General features: G+C 62.7%; 3 protein-coding genes across 3 annotated transcripts; all 3 read right to left on the bottom strand.

Annotated features, from left to right (window-relative positions):
• Positions 1 to 652: 652 nt before the first annotated feature.
• BXZ73DRAFT_47244 (CK1/CK1 protein kinase) lies at positions 653 to 3,096 on the bottom strand (the record flags this gene model as incomplete). Its single annotated transcript, XM_048019845.1, has 5 exons — positions 653 to 1,377; positions 1,485 to 1,814; positions 2,251 to 2,485; positions 2,676 to 2,959; positions 3,015 to 3,096. The coding sequence occupies 5 exons, from the start codon at positions 3,094 to 3,096 to the stop codon at positions 653 to 655; spliced, it is 1,656 nt and encodes a 551-aa protein (XP_047877727.1).
• A 1,982-nt stretch (positions 3,097 to 5,078) lies between these two features.
• On the bottom strand, positions 5,079 to 7,352 carry BXZ73DRAFT_90094 (YT521-B-like domain-containing protein; the record flags this gene model as incomplete). The annotated part of the gene is made up of 6 exons (XM_048025503.1): positions 5,079 to 5,429; positions 5,451 to 5,540; positions 5,585 to 5,817; positions 5,859 to 6,031; positions 6,084 to 6,211; positions 6,294 to 7,352. The coding sequence occupies 6 exons, from the start codon at positions 7,350 to 7,352 to the stop codon at positions 5,079 to 5,081; spliced, it is 2,034 nt and encodes a 677-aa protein (XP_047877728.1).
• Positions 7,353 to 10,361: 3,009 nt separating this feature from the next.
• BXZ73DRAFT_77692 (uncharacterized protein) lies at positions 10,362 to 12,571 on the bottom strand (the record flags this gene model as incomplete). Its single annotated transcript, XM_048022718.1, has 5 exons — positions 10,362 to 10,560; positions 10,615 to 10,662; positions 10,749 to 11,721; positions 11,760 to 11,928; positions 12,107 to 12,571. 5 exons carry the CDS (start codon positions 12,569 to 12,571, stop codon positions 10,362 to 10,364), a joined length of 1,854 nt encoding a protein of 617 aa, XP_047877729.1.
• Between the last annotated feature and the right edge of the window lie 491 nt (positions 12,572 to 13,062).

Here is a 13,062-nt window from a genome sequence, read left to right on the forward strand (position 1 = left end):
CCACGGTTGGGCTCTCAAGCACGCACACCACCTCCAGCAGTTGTGTACGTTCCCGGAGCAGCACGCCGGCCACGCCACGAAAAATGGGGCGCGCGCAGACAACGAGGCGGGGTCGCGCGGGGTCAGATCTTCGGAAGTGGCAGCACCGCGCCAAGTCCTTGGACAGACGTCGGACAACAAACGTTCGCGCGCCTCCTGCCATACCTGCGGGCTCGGTGACATTCACAGGCGCTCTAGCGAAGCTTCCAAACGTGCTGGCGCTCCGGTGTTCCGCGGATCCGGTTCCACTAGGAGTTACTTATGTTTCTTCCTTCGTTTCTTCTCCTCCTCTTCCACGCTTCAGTCGGTCCCGGTGCGGGTCTGAGGCGATAACTGAGCACCTGCCGTCCAAATCACGGTACCCCAGTTTGCGGAGCGAATGCCACATGCCCTCGCCTGTCCTCAGCACCCCTTGTCATGATGCACGATGATCCATCCAGCGAAGCGCATCTGCATCACGGGCTGCACACAATGTACACCGGAGATCTGCTACATACAACGACAATCGTCCGCCCCGGCAACGACAGGCGAGAGCGCACGGACAGAGAGCGCACGTACACAACAACAATATTCACAACATACAAAGCAATAGATATCAGCTCCCCGCCCGAGCTCACGCCAATGCCTCGAGCCGGGTCGTCAGTGCGTTCAAGAACCCAAAGCCGTCCTTGGTGACCGTCCGCCCCCCGCTCTTGTAGATCACCTGCCCGAACTCGCTCACCAGCCGCGCCAGCTGCCCGTTGTCTCCCGCCGTCTTGGCCTCGACCCCGAGCCGCCACAGCTTGTTCATCTTCCCTGACCGCGTTTCCCTCGCGCTGTCCGCCGTCCCCGCAGTCCCCACGCTGCCTCCTCCGCTCGCGCGAGGTCGGCGCGGGGCCGGCGCCACGAACACCGACGGGTCCGCGAGCTGCTTGTGCAGCGCGTCGAGCACCGCGAAGCCCTCCTTCGTCAACGTGCGCGACCGGTTCTCCTGCATCACCTGCGTGAACTCGCGCAAGACCGCCGCGAGCCCCCGGTTGTCCGACGCGGCGCCGGCCGCACGCGCGAGCTGCGCCAGCCGCGTCGCCTTCGCCCGCCCCACGCCCGCCCCGGAACCCCGTGTGGGCGCGTTCTCGTCCGAGTCGCTGCCTCCCGCAGCGCCAGCGGCGGGCTTTTTGCCCATCGAGTCCTTCACTTTGTCCTTGCTCTTCCCGTCCCCGTTCGAGCCGCGGTTGACAAGGTGCGGGCGCTCGCCGAGCGCTTGGCGCGAGCTTTCGCCGAGTTTCAGCTCCGCGAGGTCCTGCAGGACGCCTTCGAGTTCCGCCGTGGCCGCCTTCTTCTTCGCCGCCTGCTTGGGCGCTGCCCGTACGCGCACCGTCGGCTGCAAACACGACCGAGACAAAAGAGCAAGGGTGGCGTGACGGGGTACATCAGCGTGTGGCACAGGGTCGCGTACTGCTCGTTACGTACCTTGGGGCATGGCGATGGCCAGATGAAGCGGTCGATCTCCTCGAAGCCGTACTCGTCCGCGAGCGCACGGAACTCCTCGATCCAGTACTCGTAGTCGGGGCAGCCCTGGAAATCGTGCTTGCGTGATGCGCGCAGGAGCTCCTCGAACACGGGTGGGAGACCATGACAGAGGTCTTCGGGGCGAGCTAGCCGTTTTTCTTTCTTCAGCCGCTCGTGCGCCTCATTCGTCATTGGGATACCGTTCCGCGTCCAACTTAGTCCGTAAGGTGTGAGCAGGTGGATGAGCATGAGTGCAAGCGCCTCCATGTCATCCCTTCGTGACGGTACTAGATAATGCAAACGTCAAGTCGTGTCAAATTCAGTGAAATCAAAAACAGCTTCATCGCAATAGTGGTTTTTTCGCACCATCACTCTGCAGTGAAACTTCAATGTGTTCCGGTAACAACTCCTCACGGCCCAGCTTCAGATGAAAAGCTCATAATGCACATATGTGTGGTGCATCATGAAGAAGCAGGAGCGCAGCCTGAACATAGCGCATATATGTACACAGTGCAAGGGTCGTGTTGATAACCGACACCGTGCATCATGGAAACTTCGTTGGGGCTGCACGACGTGGCGTGTCGTAACAAATGTAGCCGCAAGGCGCGCGAAGACATCGCGCACAGGCACGTTTCCCGCTTCGGGGCCTCGTGTCTGCACGAAAGCTTACGCGAAAAAAAAAAAAAGAGACGCAGGAGAGCGGGCACAGAGCAAACCACTCACCCCTGCCTTGGCAGTGCACGCGCACGGACGAAAACCAGTAGTTGCCGATGAAGTCGCGGGGCGCCTTGCTGTCGGGGATGTGCCGTCGGGTGGCGGGGTCGATGTAGAACTTGGAGAAGCCGAAGTCGATCATGTACAGCGTCTCGTGGTTCGGCGACGGGCCCACCACGAAGTTACCGAGCTGGATGTCCCGGTGGAGGATCCCACGACTGTGTATCCACCGCATCCTGTCGATCTTTGTGCGCCGACGAACGCACACCGAGCGTCAACATGTCTCTAGCAGGGGGCGGGAGAGCGGGACAACGGTGGTATCCAGAGCACGGGAAGGGGGGAAGGAGAAGGACATGACGTCGAACATCTTGGCTCCTTTAGGAGTTGCCCGCGCGCGCACGGGGCGGGAGACGGGACAAGGACGAGGGGCTCACAGTTTGGATGGCCACGCTGCACACGCTCCGGAGGTCCCACACGTCCTGCTTGAGCATGAGCTCTCGGTGCAGCGAGTCCAGGCTGCGCCCGAGGAGATCGATGACGAGGTAGTCCCACGTCCCAGCCTGTCCTGATGCCCACAGCGTCGGGATGCCGGTCCCACCCTGCATGGCGGGGTAGAAGGCACGCTCGTAGCGGTTCGTCGGGGTTGGCTCATCGACGGGCTGGAGCTTGATGGCGGCGCGCTGGCCGGTGTGGACGTGGTCTGCGACGAAGATGGCGCCTGCAGATCCCGGAATTAAACGAGCGACCTTGATGGACACATGCGCTGCACACACCTGAAAAGCCGGCACCCAGCTTCTGGCCCAGCTTCCAGTTTTTGATGAACCTGGGATACTGTTGTTTGGTCTGTCCCGTCATGGTTGACTTGGACCCGAAATAGTTTGAGGGTTAACGTGAGGATGTAGCAAGGTATGGACGATGTGTCCTGTTATAGATGTTTGTGCGGAGCGTTCGTCGATGGGTGTCGCGGTGGTTCAAAGAGTGTAGTGAGAGGAAGGCGACGTGGGGAGCTCCGCGTCGGCTAGAGCCTAGGAAAGGTGTTTGCAGTGAGGTTGGCTTGGGAGGGATCGAACACGCGGTCGCGTCAAGTCGAACATGAGGTAACGCGATCACATGACCGTCGCGACGCGACTCGCGTGCTCTCCATTTGAGCCGAGGCGGCCCGCACTTCCCCCTCAGATTGAACTCCGCCAGCTCCGCAATAGCGCGCCCTCCTGGGATCCGCCAAAACATAAGTTTTACCGCCGTTCATGTTCCAGACATGAGCCTCCCCGGCCCCGCAATCCCCGAGGCCAGTGTGTATCCACGCGATCAATTTTCATTCTGGTGCGTATCACAGCGTCGTCACATATTCGCGCAGTAACCTGTCAGTGGTTCTTGTTTAACCTTTTTCCATGAACCGCCGCGTACCTGTGCGGACACCACAAGCCAGGGACGTCAGCCAGGGCTGCCGCGAGTCGCCGCTCCTTCTTATGAGCACCGCCACTGGTTCTGGCGTCGGACCCGCGCAATGCCGACAACTCGACCGTTCCCCGTACGACGGCCCTTAGGAGGTCTCCACGAGAGCGGTGGAGCTCCAACAACAGTCGATGTCGATGAACTGCGGCGATAAGAGCCTGAGCCGGCACGGAGCTCTAGAGCGTCCAGGGAGACCCGACGGTAATCATCAGCTGGGCGCGGACCAATCGGAGTGCGACTCGCCCTAGGTGAAGTTCGCTCGCTGAGCGCACAAGGAACTGCTGCGGTAGTGATTTCCGCCCAGTCGCAACACGCCGCGATGCGGTCGGGCGGACGACGAGCATCCGAAACGTAAAGTGCGCCGACACGCCACGTACACGGAATGGAGCGGCTGCAGACTTCAGCCATTCAGCGAGCCATCGAACAAGTTGTTTCAGCCAGCGTGGACGGCACGCAAGAAGCCTGGCGCACATCGGCGCATCCAGTGTCGTGTATAATGCCACATGATACGAGCGAGGGATTACAGTATGCGATAGAGCGACGAGAGACAGATCTACTATGGATACACCAGATGGGGTCGCGGGAGGATGCGTGTGCAATGATTCGGGCGAAGGGGGGGGAGGGAGTAGCGATGCGCGGGGGGACGGGGACGGGGGCGGGGAGGAAGGAATGGTGCTAGAGCGAGGGATCCACAGAGCAACCAAACGATCGGAGCGGGGACGGGACGGGACAGAGATGCAGGGTGCGTGTGCGTGTGCGTTCGGTGCGTGTGCCAATGTGTATGCGTATGTGGGGGCGACGGACGAACGAACGAGCGGAAACGTGTGCGAGGACGACGACGGACAACAGCAGCCAACCCAAAAGAAAAGAGAGCGACAAGTGGACCCTACAGACAACCCTGGCAGTGAGGATGGAGGAACAGACAGATGTGTGACGGAACGCGAAAACATTGAGAAGCGAGTGCGATAGCCAAGATGGCGGACGAACGATCCCGGACAGCAACAAAAGATCCCCGGGTTCTACAAGTTCCAATACGTGTGTGATCGGACGCGCGGACGAGGGGATGAGTATGGTAAGATTTAGGTTATAACGTGAGCGTGCAGTGCGTGCGTGCCATCGTGTATGTGCGTGCGTGCGGTGCCGTAAGCGCTGCCGAGGCAGCAGTTTCGTAGATGAGGGGGGATGATGATCGGCACCGGGATCGGTGGGCCCAGGGAGTTAAACCAACCCAGAGCCCTTGGCATGGATGGCGACGGAAGGGATATGAAGCAGGGCGGGCATGCAAAGCTCGGGGGAGCGAACGGAAGTCTGCGTGAAAGAGCGGGAGGGGGAGGGAACAAGCGGCGATGTATCGTCCGTGTCAAGCGAATATCCGGCGTCCATTACCTGGCACCCTCTTTCTTTTGATTCTCAGACCGAGAGTGCGCCTGTGGAGAGAGCACATCCGCAGAGATCGACCCGCGGCCAGTTAGACGTCGGCCGACGTCGACAGAGGCGCTGGCTGCTGGGGGCGGCGGTTCGGGCTTGTCCCACTCGTCGAGGAGCGCTTGCCCGACACCAGGCTCCAACTCGGTCCCGTCGCGCGAAACCTTGACCTCCCGGTCGTGGTTCCACGGGTTGCGCAGGTGCCGGGTGCGCGTGAACGGAAGGCGGTCGGTGCGGATCCACTCGATGCGGAAAGACTCGCCCCAGGTGGGACCGTCGTCCTGGGCACGGGAACGTTCGCCCACCGGCTGGCCGTCCCGGTCTGGAACAGGACGCGGGGAAATCGCAATGGGCGTCGCGGCGGCCGAGGTGTCGATGGCCTTGCCTGTGTCGCGGCCTCCACCTGGACTGCGCTCCTCCTGTTCGGGGACGGACCGCAAGGGGGAGCTCCCAACGGACGAACGGATTCCACGGTTTCTGGATTTCGCATCGCCCGAAACGGTGCCGACTTGTCGAGTTCAATCTCAGGTCGAGGAACGGACTGCGACTTGTGCTGGGTTGCGATGAGAGCTGCGACGGGCCTCAGGGCGTGAATGTCGAAGCTGGCTTGCGCCGCCGTATGCGGTCCTTCCGTCGCTTGGCTGAGTCGATGGTGAGGCTGGAACATCTCAGCGGGGGCAGAGTTCTGCTCCTTCCCTTGCGCTCCGTTAGCGGCGCCGACGAGGCCGGGGTTGAACCAAGCATGGACCTACTCTCCGGTGACATCGGGAAGGGCGATTCGTCGAAACGCTGTTCGCTGGGCGAGAAGAACGTCGCCTCCTTCTCCTTCCCTTTCGTCGTGGGGCTGTCTCGAGAGGTGCGTGAGGCCCAGAAAACTTGCTGTTCTCCGCGAGAGATGTGGCCTGCCATCCTAATATCGAGGTCGTTGGAATAGTCCAGGAATGGAAGGTGGAATCACCTACTTTGCGTAGCCATAGAACTCGCCGCTCTTGTTGACACTGAAGATGAGGTACACCTCCTTGCTCGTCCGGTAAGCTTGTTCCAGATCCCCTCGTTGTGACGCTGCGTAGCCCAAAGGCCTTTCTCGACGCTCAGATCGAGATCGAACTGTTAGAGATTGGCGCACACGTCAGCTCGAGAAACCACAAAACCGTGCAGTGCACGCCACTCGCCTGCGTAAGCGATTTGAGGATGAAATATCGCTTCGGGAAGTTCGTGGTGAGGATGCTCGAGTTCGTCGACGCGTACGAGCCGGAGCTGCTCGAGTGAGGGTCTGGCCTCCTACGCCGGCCCAGACCCGCCTCATCGTCGCTCGAGAGTGACAGGCCTTGTACGTGTAGGGCATCGGTAGGCGACATCGAGGCCGATGTGATGCGGTCGGCGGACGACGTCGACGTACCAGAAGCGCTCGATAGCCGGCGTAGGGCCTCTTTCTCTCGTTCGCGCTTCTCTTTGACCCAGCGGACGTGCACGCCGGCACCTCTTTGACCCCCGACCCCGGCCTTGAGGTCGTCGTCACGACCACGGATGCGGCACACGAGGCGCGGACAACGTGGGTCGTTCGGCCGTAACGGCACGCCGTTGAAATGCTTGATCGCGGCATGGAGGTGCGCTTCGGTCTGGAAGTTGATGAACGCGCAATTTGAGCGGGTGATGAGAAAGATGGACGATACGCCGCCGTGCAGGGACTCAGTCGATGCCGAGGAGCCGGTGAGCGAGGGAGGGGCCAGGCCAGCCGGTGCGCTCTGAGTGGACTGAGCCCCAGCGGAGAGTGCGCTTGTCGATCCAGGGCTGGGCGGGGAGTTGAAGAAGCGCCAGAGCTCGTCGTGTGTCGCGTCGGAGGGGACATTCCCTGCCCATGCGACCCATTCCGAGCGTTGCGCTGGCGGGTTGGGATGATACGCTCTTCGAGGCGCTTGTTCGGGCCGTTCAGCGCCTGGGTGGCTACTTGCGACACTAAGAGGAGACAGAGGTGGTGAGGTCTTAGTATCAGGCGGCCGCCCTCGCTGTAACGGCGGTGGTTCGTCTGGCGTGATATGGCCATAGGAAGGAAGCGCAGGAGACTGGACGGAGGGCGAGCAGAGCGCGGTTGGGCCCATGGAGGTAGTGGTAGCGTCAGGCCCCGACATGGACGCCGGAGAAGGGAACGCGGTGGATGTTATCGGGGATGCGGTCGCTTGTCCGTACGGGTGTTGCTCAGCGTCGTGTGTGTTGACTGAGCCATATGACATGGCGAACGGACTCTGGAACGACCCAAACTGGTTCGATCCAGGTTGTGGAGGAAGATACCACCAAGTCCCATGACCATCCTGATCCGTGCTCGCCTGCGGATACGTCCGGGGGTAGGACGAGTGGTACTGAGACGCATATAGGGAGGGCGAGGGCGCAAATGAGTGGGCGGGGTATGAAAACGGTGGAGTCGAATAGCGCATGGGCGAGAACGGCGCCTGACCAGCGTATGACGAGGGGTGTGGGGGCGCCATCGAAACAGGAATACCGTGAGGAGGCGGGCCGGAGGTCGGAGGGGAATGCGGAGATTGAGGGGGAGGGGAGGGGAGCGTTTGCGACCGCGGATGCGACGTGAACAATTGCGGGTTGCTCGCAAAGGAGTGACTGGAAGACGAACTGTGCTCCGGTGACGAGTGTCCAGGATACGAGTACACGGGCGAGTGTGCCTGCATCATGGGCATGAGGGTGCTTGGGGAGTAGCCCAGGTGCTGGTTTAGCGGGGACGCGTGCATGGAATGGTCGTGAGCGTGGAGACCCGGGTGTGGGGGAGGGTACCCAAAATGCGGGGGCGGCTGGTGCACCATGCCCATGGGTTGGCCGGACATCGTATATTGTCCGACGAACGCTCCGCGTTGTCCGTATGCGTACTGGTGAGGGTGGCCCTGGAAGGGAGGAGCGGTGGCAGAGGTGGGCGGCCGGGCGTCCTGGAGCGGGTTCTGGAGAGCGGGCGGGAAATGAGGTGCGGAGAACGGCGCCGGGAATGACTGGCGCGCGGGAGGACGACGAGGCTGGCCAGGGAACGACCACCTCTGCACGGGGAGGGGGTCGTCCAGGGTCGGAAGAAGAACCATTGGAGCGTGAATCTGGCATATTTAGCTCATCCGCGCGCGGTACATTGCCCGATTATAGATGGTGTTGTCGTCGGTGACGCGCAGGAGGTCGACGAAACCTTCTGGAGTGTTCTCGAACTGGGGAAGCGCGTCAGGGTCTTCGGGAGAGGGCAGCTCAAGCACGGGAGCGAGGACTGTGGGACGTGTCAGAAGCGAGGCGCGGCAGGAGGAGATATTTACAGGGAGGAAGGCCGGAGGAATGCTGGGTGGGGGTGGCGGCCGGGTCGACTAGTGGAGGGCAAGGGCATAAGAGTAAATCGGCATGGCAAAAAGAAAAGAAAAAAGCCGGGGGGAAAGGAAGGACAGGCAGAGCGGGCGGAGGGCACTACAGCCAGCTCCGGAGAGAGTAACGGGACCAGGGCCGTCTGGCGGGGTGGGCGCGCGGCGAGGGCAGCGCGTTTGGCGCGGTGTCCAGCGTGAAGAAAATAGTCCCGCGGCCGTTTGCCAGAGCCAGATTCAAACTCCGGCCCGCGCAGTGTCCGTCACGTGCCCCGCGCGTCGCGCGGTCTCTCCCTGGGCCCAGAGACCCAGAGGTAGCCGGCTAGCCCTTGCTTCACCCTGGCCTTGTCTGCCACGTCCTACGAATAGCCCGGCGATTCGATGCCCGTGGTGGTGCACGCGAGAAGGATTAGGGAGACTCACCGGTCGCAGTCGTCGGAGAATACGAGTGCCGCGCGAGCGAAGTGGCGCCAAGCGCAGGCGGGCGTGGCGAGGGTTCGTGATGGCTGTTGAGCGGGGGCCGGGATGGGTCGTCTGTAGACACGGCGAGTGTCTGCTGTGCTTCGGGCTTCGGAGCCAAGTCCCGGGCAGGGGACGATGTCGGAAAGGTCGCGCGCATGGTGCCTTTGAACACTTTTGAGATTTGGAGGGCGGGGCGGGGATGTGCTTTGGCGAAGGTGGTAGCGCGAGGGGAAGGGGGAGTCGGGGTGGCGAGGTGTGGGGCGGGGGGTGTCAGTGTAGACGGAGTACGGCGAGGCGAAGATGCTTATGAGGCGACGGTGGGAGAAGTAGGCCGGCGGACAGGGGAACAGCAGCAGTGGTCACGAGCGCAATGGGGTGGAGAAAGGAGGGGTGTGCCATTGCGCCATCCGAGCGCGCTACCATCCCAGGCAGGCGTCGCGGCCAGGTGGCCTCTACCAGAGGGTTCTTCAGCTGCGAGCGGAGCGAAGTCAAGGCGGCACAGCTTCGCGACGCGCGCCACACCGCCCTCATGGTCCCTGCCCCCGCCAATCCGATGACGTCATTCCACGCTCACCGCGCATGCTGTCCTGTGCGCAGGCAGCCCTGCAGCCCTGCAGGGCATTGCGCTCTGCCGTGCAGGTACCGGCCCGAGGCAGGAGCCTGCGCGCGCGAGGATGCAAGCAGCCGCATGCGGACTCTCTTGTTTGGTCGCTGTGTGTCCCTCGGATGATGTCAGGGACCCCCGCAGCGCCAACGGGCAAGGGCAAGCATCTCCAGCGAGATCTGGCTCCCAGATTCTTTCGATCCGGCATACTCACCTCCCATGACGTCATAGTCTTCTGCTACACCCACGCCCGGCCTGCTTCCGGCCCGCCCACAGGTCCCCGCTCGCCACAGCCTCATCCTCTACGCCGTTCGAGCATCCCCAGGAAGCTCGCAGTCGGCGCTCTCCCGCTTAGCCCGAGGACGCGCCCTCGCGCGTACGCCGCGCGAGCTCCTTCTTCGTTCACGATCCCCACCCGAATTTGTATTTGCGGTGGAACCGCTGGCCGATCTCCCCCTCCCCCCGCTCTCCAGCCGCTCGCGCGCGCCGCGCGAGCACCCCAGGCGGCTATGTGCCACTGCCATCTGATCCGCATCCGAACAGCAGAGGTACGCCGAGCGCCGACATGGGAGTTCACATTAACGTTCACCACCAATACCAGGCACCCCCGCGTCGGCAGAGGGTATGGAGGCTCGGGTAACGCCTCGCGAGCTAAGGGTCGCGGCTGGCCCTCAGGATCTGTGTGCAAGATCGTGTTTAGCCCGCCTCTCGCTTCCGCGCACGAAATCTTGAACATGCATTCACCCTGCAACGTTATCGGTGGCTGCCATCATGACGTCTGCGCCCACTTCCGATTTTGTTTCTTCGGCTGTTTTACTGACTCACATCTTTCTCGCTCATGTGTGACCCTTGCCTGGCGGGCACTTGCCCAACAAGCTTTGGTGCGCCTTCTCATGCGCCCCCACGGCACCATGATCCGTTGTCCTTCTTACGCGTAAGCAAAGCACCCCCAAACTATCTGACAGCACTTCGGCGACATATGCACCGACCTGCGTAAAATTGGCGAGGACCGGATTCTGACGGCGGCCGACGTCCCTGGCCATCATCCCGCAAAACCGATGACAAATCCGAGGTATTAGTACAACGTACCTGATGGCTTGCGACTTGTGATTCCTTTCGCCATTGATGCCGAACCCACTGCAGCAATAAAGATACTGTCCATATGTCCATGTGAATAAAGATATCCGGTCCGGCCTACTCAGAACAGGATCCTAGCACGTCACGTCGCCACGCCTTCCTCCTCTCGCCCTTCGCCACCCGGCTCGTCCTCCGCCGTGAGGTCCACAAAGTGGTCCGCCAGCCCCACCCGCACGCCGAGCACGACCTCCCTCAGTGCCGCAAACGCCGCGCGCTTGCACGCCGGCGTAAGCGCGCACGCGAGGTCCGCGTGCACGAGCAGCTGCTCCTCTATCGCCTGCAGCCGCGCGAGGACGTCCACGGCCGGGCGCCTCAGCGTCGCCTCCGTGCGCGCGACCTCGGCCCACACGAGCGCCCAGGTGCGCACGCAGCCCTGCTGGTGGTACGTGCACCCGTCGGGGCGGTCGAACCGCGGCGGCGCGGCGCGCAGGCGCGCCCAGAGCCGGGAGAGGGACCAGTGCCCGGAGAGCAGCCGCTGCCGCTGCGTGCGGGAGAGCGTCGCGCGGGTGGGCGCTGCGGGGCGGGGCCCGTCCGTCTCGCCCGGGTCGGGTGAGGATGGCGCGAGTCGGAGCGCGCGCGGGAGAAGGCGGGGCCGTCTTCGACGACGCCGGGGTCGAAGTCGTCGCCCATCTCTTGGAGCTGGACGTAGTACGCGCAGCCTGAGATGGCGCAGGCCGCTATGGTCGGCGACATCGAGGGCGTGGACGGGGCGGAGGTCGAGCGCGATGATCCGGACCATCCAGCTCTCTGCGACGAGGTCCCTAAGACGCGGGTGGTCGCAGAGCATGGCCACCTCGAGGAGACGCTTCATCCACGCCGAGGTGCATGTGGCGAGTGCGTACTGTTCCTGGGGGGCACCGTGGAGTCCGGAAATAACGTTGTAGAGGGCGTCGACCGCCCACTTCTCAATCGACGCGAAGTGGTACTTGTTGGTCATCTCTGCGATCGTCAGTAAACGGTCGACGTCTCCCGCCGGGGTGTTGTACGCTTGGAGCTGGAGCGGGCTGCGTGGCGGGAACCCAGTCAGCTGTACTTCTCTGAGGGGGGAATCGGGGCACACTAGACTAGTGTGTGGCCTGAACGAGAGGAACACGTACAGAGCGTAGATGACGGAGAGTAGGGCCCGAAAGCGCTCCGCGACTCTCCATAGAGCCAGATTGGGTTGTCATCTGATGAGCCCTCGACGAGAGCGGCGGTATGTCGGCGGGGGCATGGCGAACATGTGCTGGAACGCGGACGAGTCGCGCCCAGAAAGTAGCGGTGGACCTACAACGTGCGCGGCAACCACAGGCGATCGGGAGAGGAGGGCTCGAGATCAGCATCGGGATCAACTGGACGAGAGCCAAACGATGCCCACAAGCGTGCACGTCATTCGAGCATGCCGGTCTGGGGCGCACTCAGGCGGAGAGGACGGCGCGTGGGCGAGACAGAAAGCAGGACTCACCCTGAAGAGCGTGTCCCCCACGCGGACGACGCAGTCCGCGCTGTCCATGTAGTACTCGCCATCGTGCACCGCCGTGGGTGCAGCGCGGGGGCTCCGCGGTGTTGTCGGCAGAGCGCTGCCGGCGTCGAAGCTCTGCGGGACGCACCCCGCTCCACTTGCATCATCCTTGTCCTCGGTTCCGTTTGCGCGGCGATCAATGGGGGACGCACCCTCGGGGTGCGAGGCCATCCCTTCTTCCTCCAACACGTGGGCGTGGGCGGCTGCTGGCGATGACGACGTCGGGGTCCCTGCGCGGGTGGGGTGCTTCTTCCCCGCCCGACCCACCCGCCCTTTGCCTTTCATATCCGTCCCCGCGACGCTCGTCCTGCCACTCCCGCCCCCGCCGGGCCCGCGCTCGCTGCCCGCTGATGCTCTCCGACACGTCGCACCGCTCGGGCCTTCGTCAGCAGCGCCTTCGCCAGCCATGGCGCCGTCGTCGGCGCACAGGCCTGCGTCCACGTCCGACGTGTGCGAAGGGGCTGTATCGCTTGTGTATGCGTCTAAGGATGTTCCGACGCGGGGGTGCGAGTCAAAAGCACGAGGGGGCGTCAAGGGTAGCTCCGCACCGTTGTCGGGCGATGCGGACGAGCGGGTTTCGCGCTCCGCGATTCGTTGGCGCTTGCGAGGCGGCCTGCGTGGAGGCGGACATGACCGAGGGAAGGGAGAGGGCCTATATTGCAGTATAGAGAGTCATCGACGTGAGTGGCGAAATGAAGGACCGCAGTAGGCTTTACTTCTGACGCAGCCAATGACGAGCCGTACGAGCGAGTTACGTTAGGACGAGGGTCTAGGTTGTCGGTTAGAGCCCGAGGAGAGATGTCGTCAGATGGAGTTCGTTGGAACAGATCTAGGAGCAAAGGAGGGCAGAGCAGGACACAGATGGAGGTGGATGCAGATCAAGGACAGATCGGAGAGGA

This window comes from Epithele typhae, assembly GCF_022376455.1.
Source record: "Epithele typhae strain CBS 203.58 chromosome Unknown BXZ73scaffold_25, whole genome shotgun sequence".
In the NCBI taxonomy this organism is placed as follows: domain Eukaryota; kingdom Fungi; phylum Basidiomycota; class Agaricomycetes; order Polyporales; family Epitheliaceae; genus Epithele; species Epithele typhae.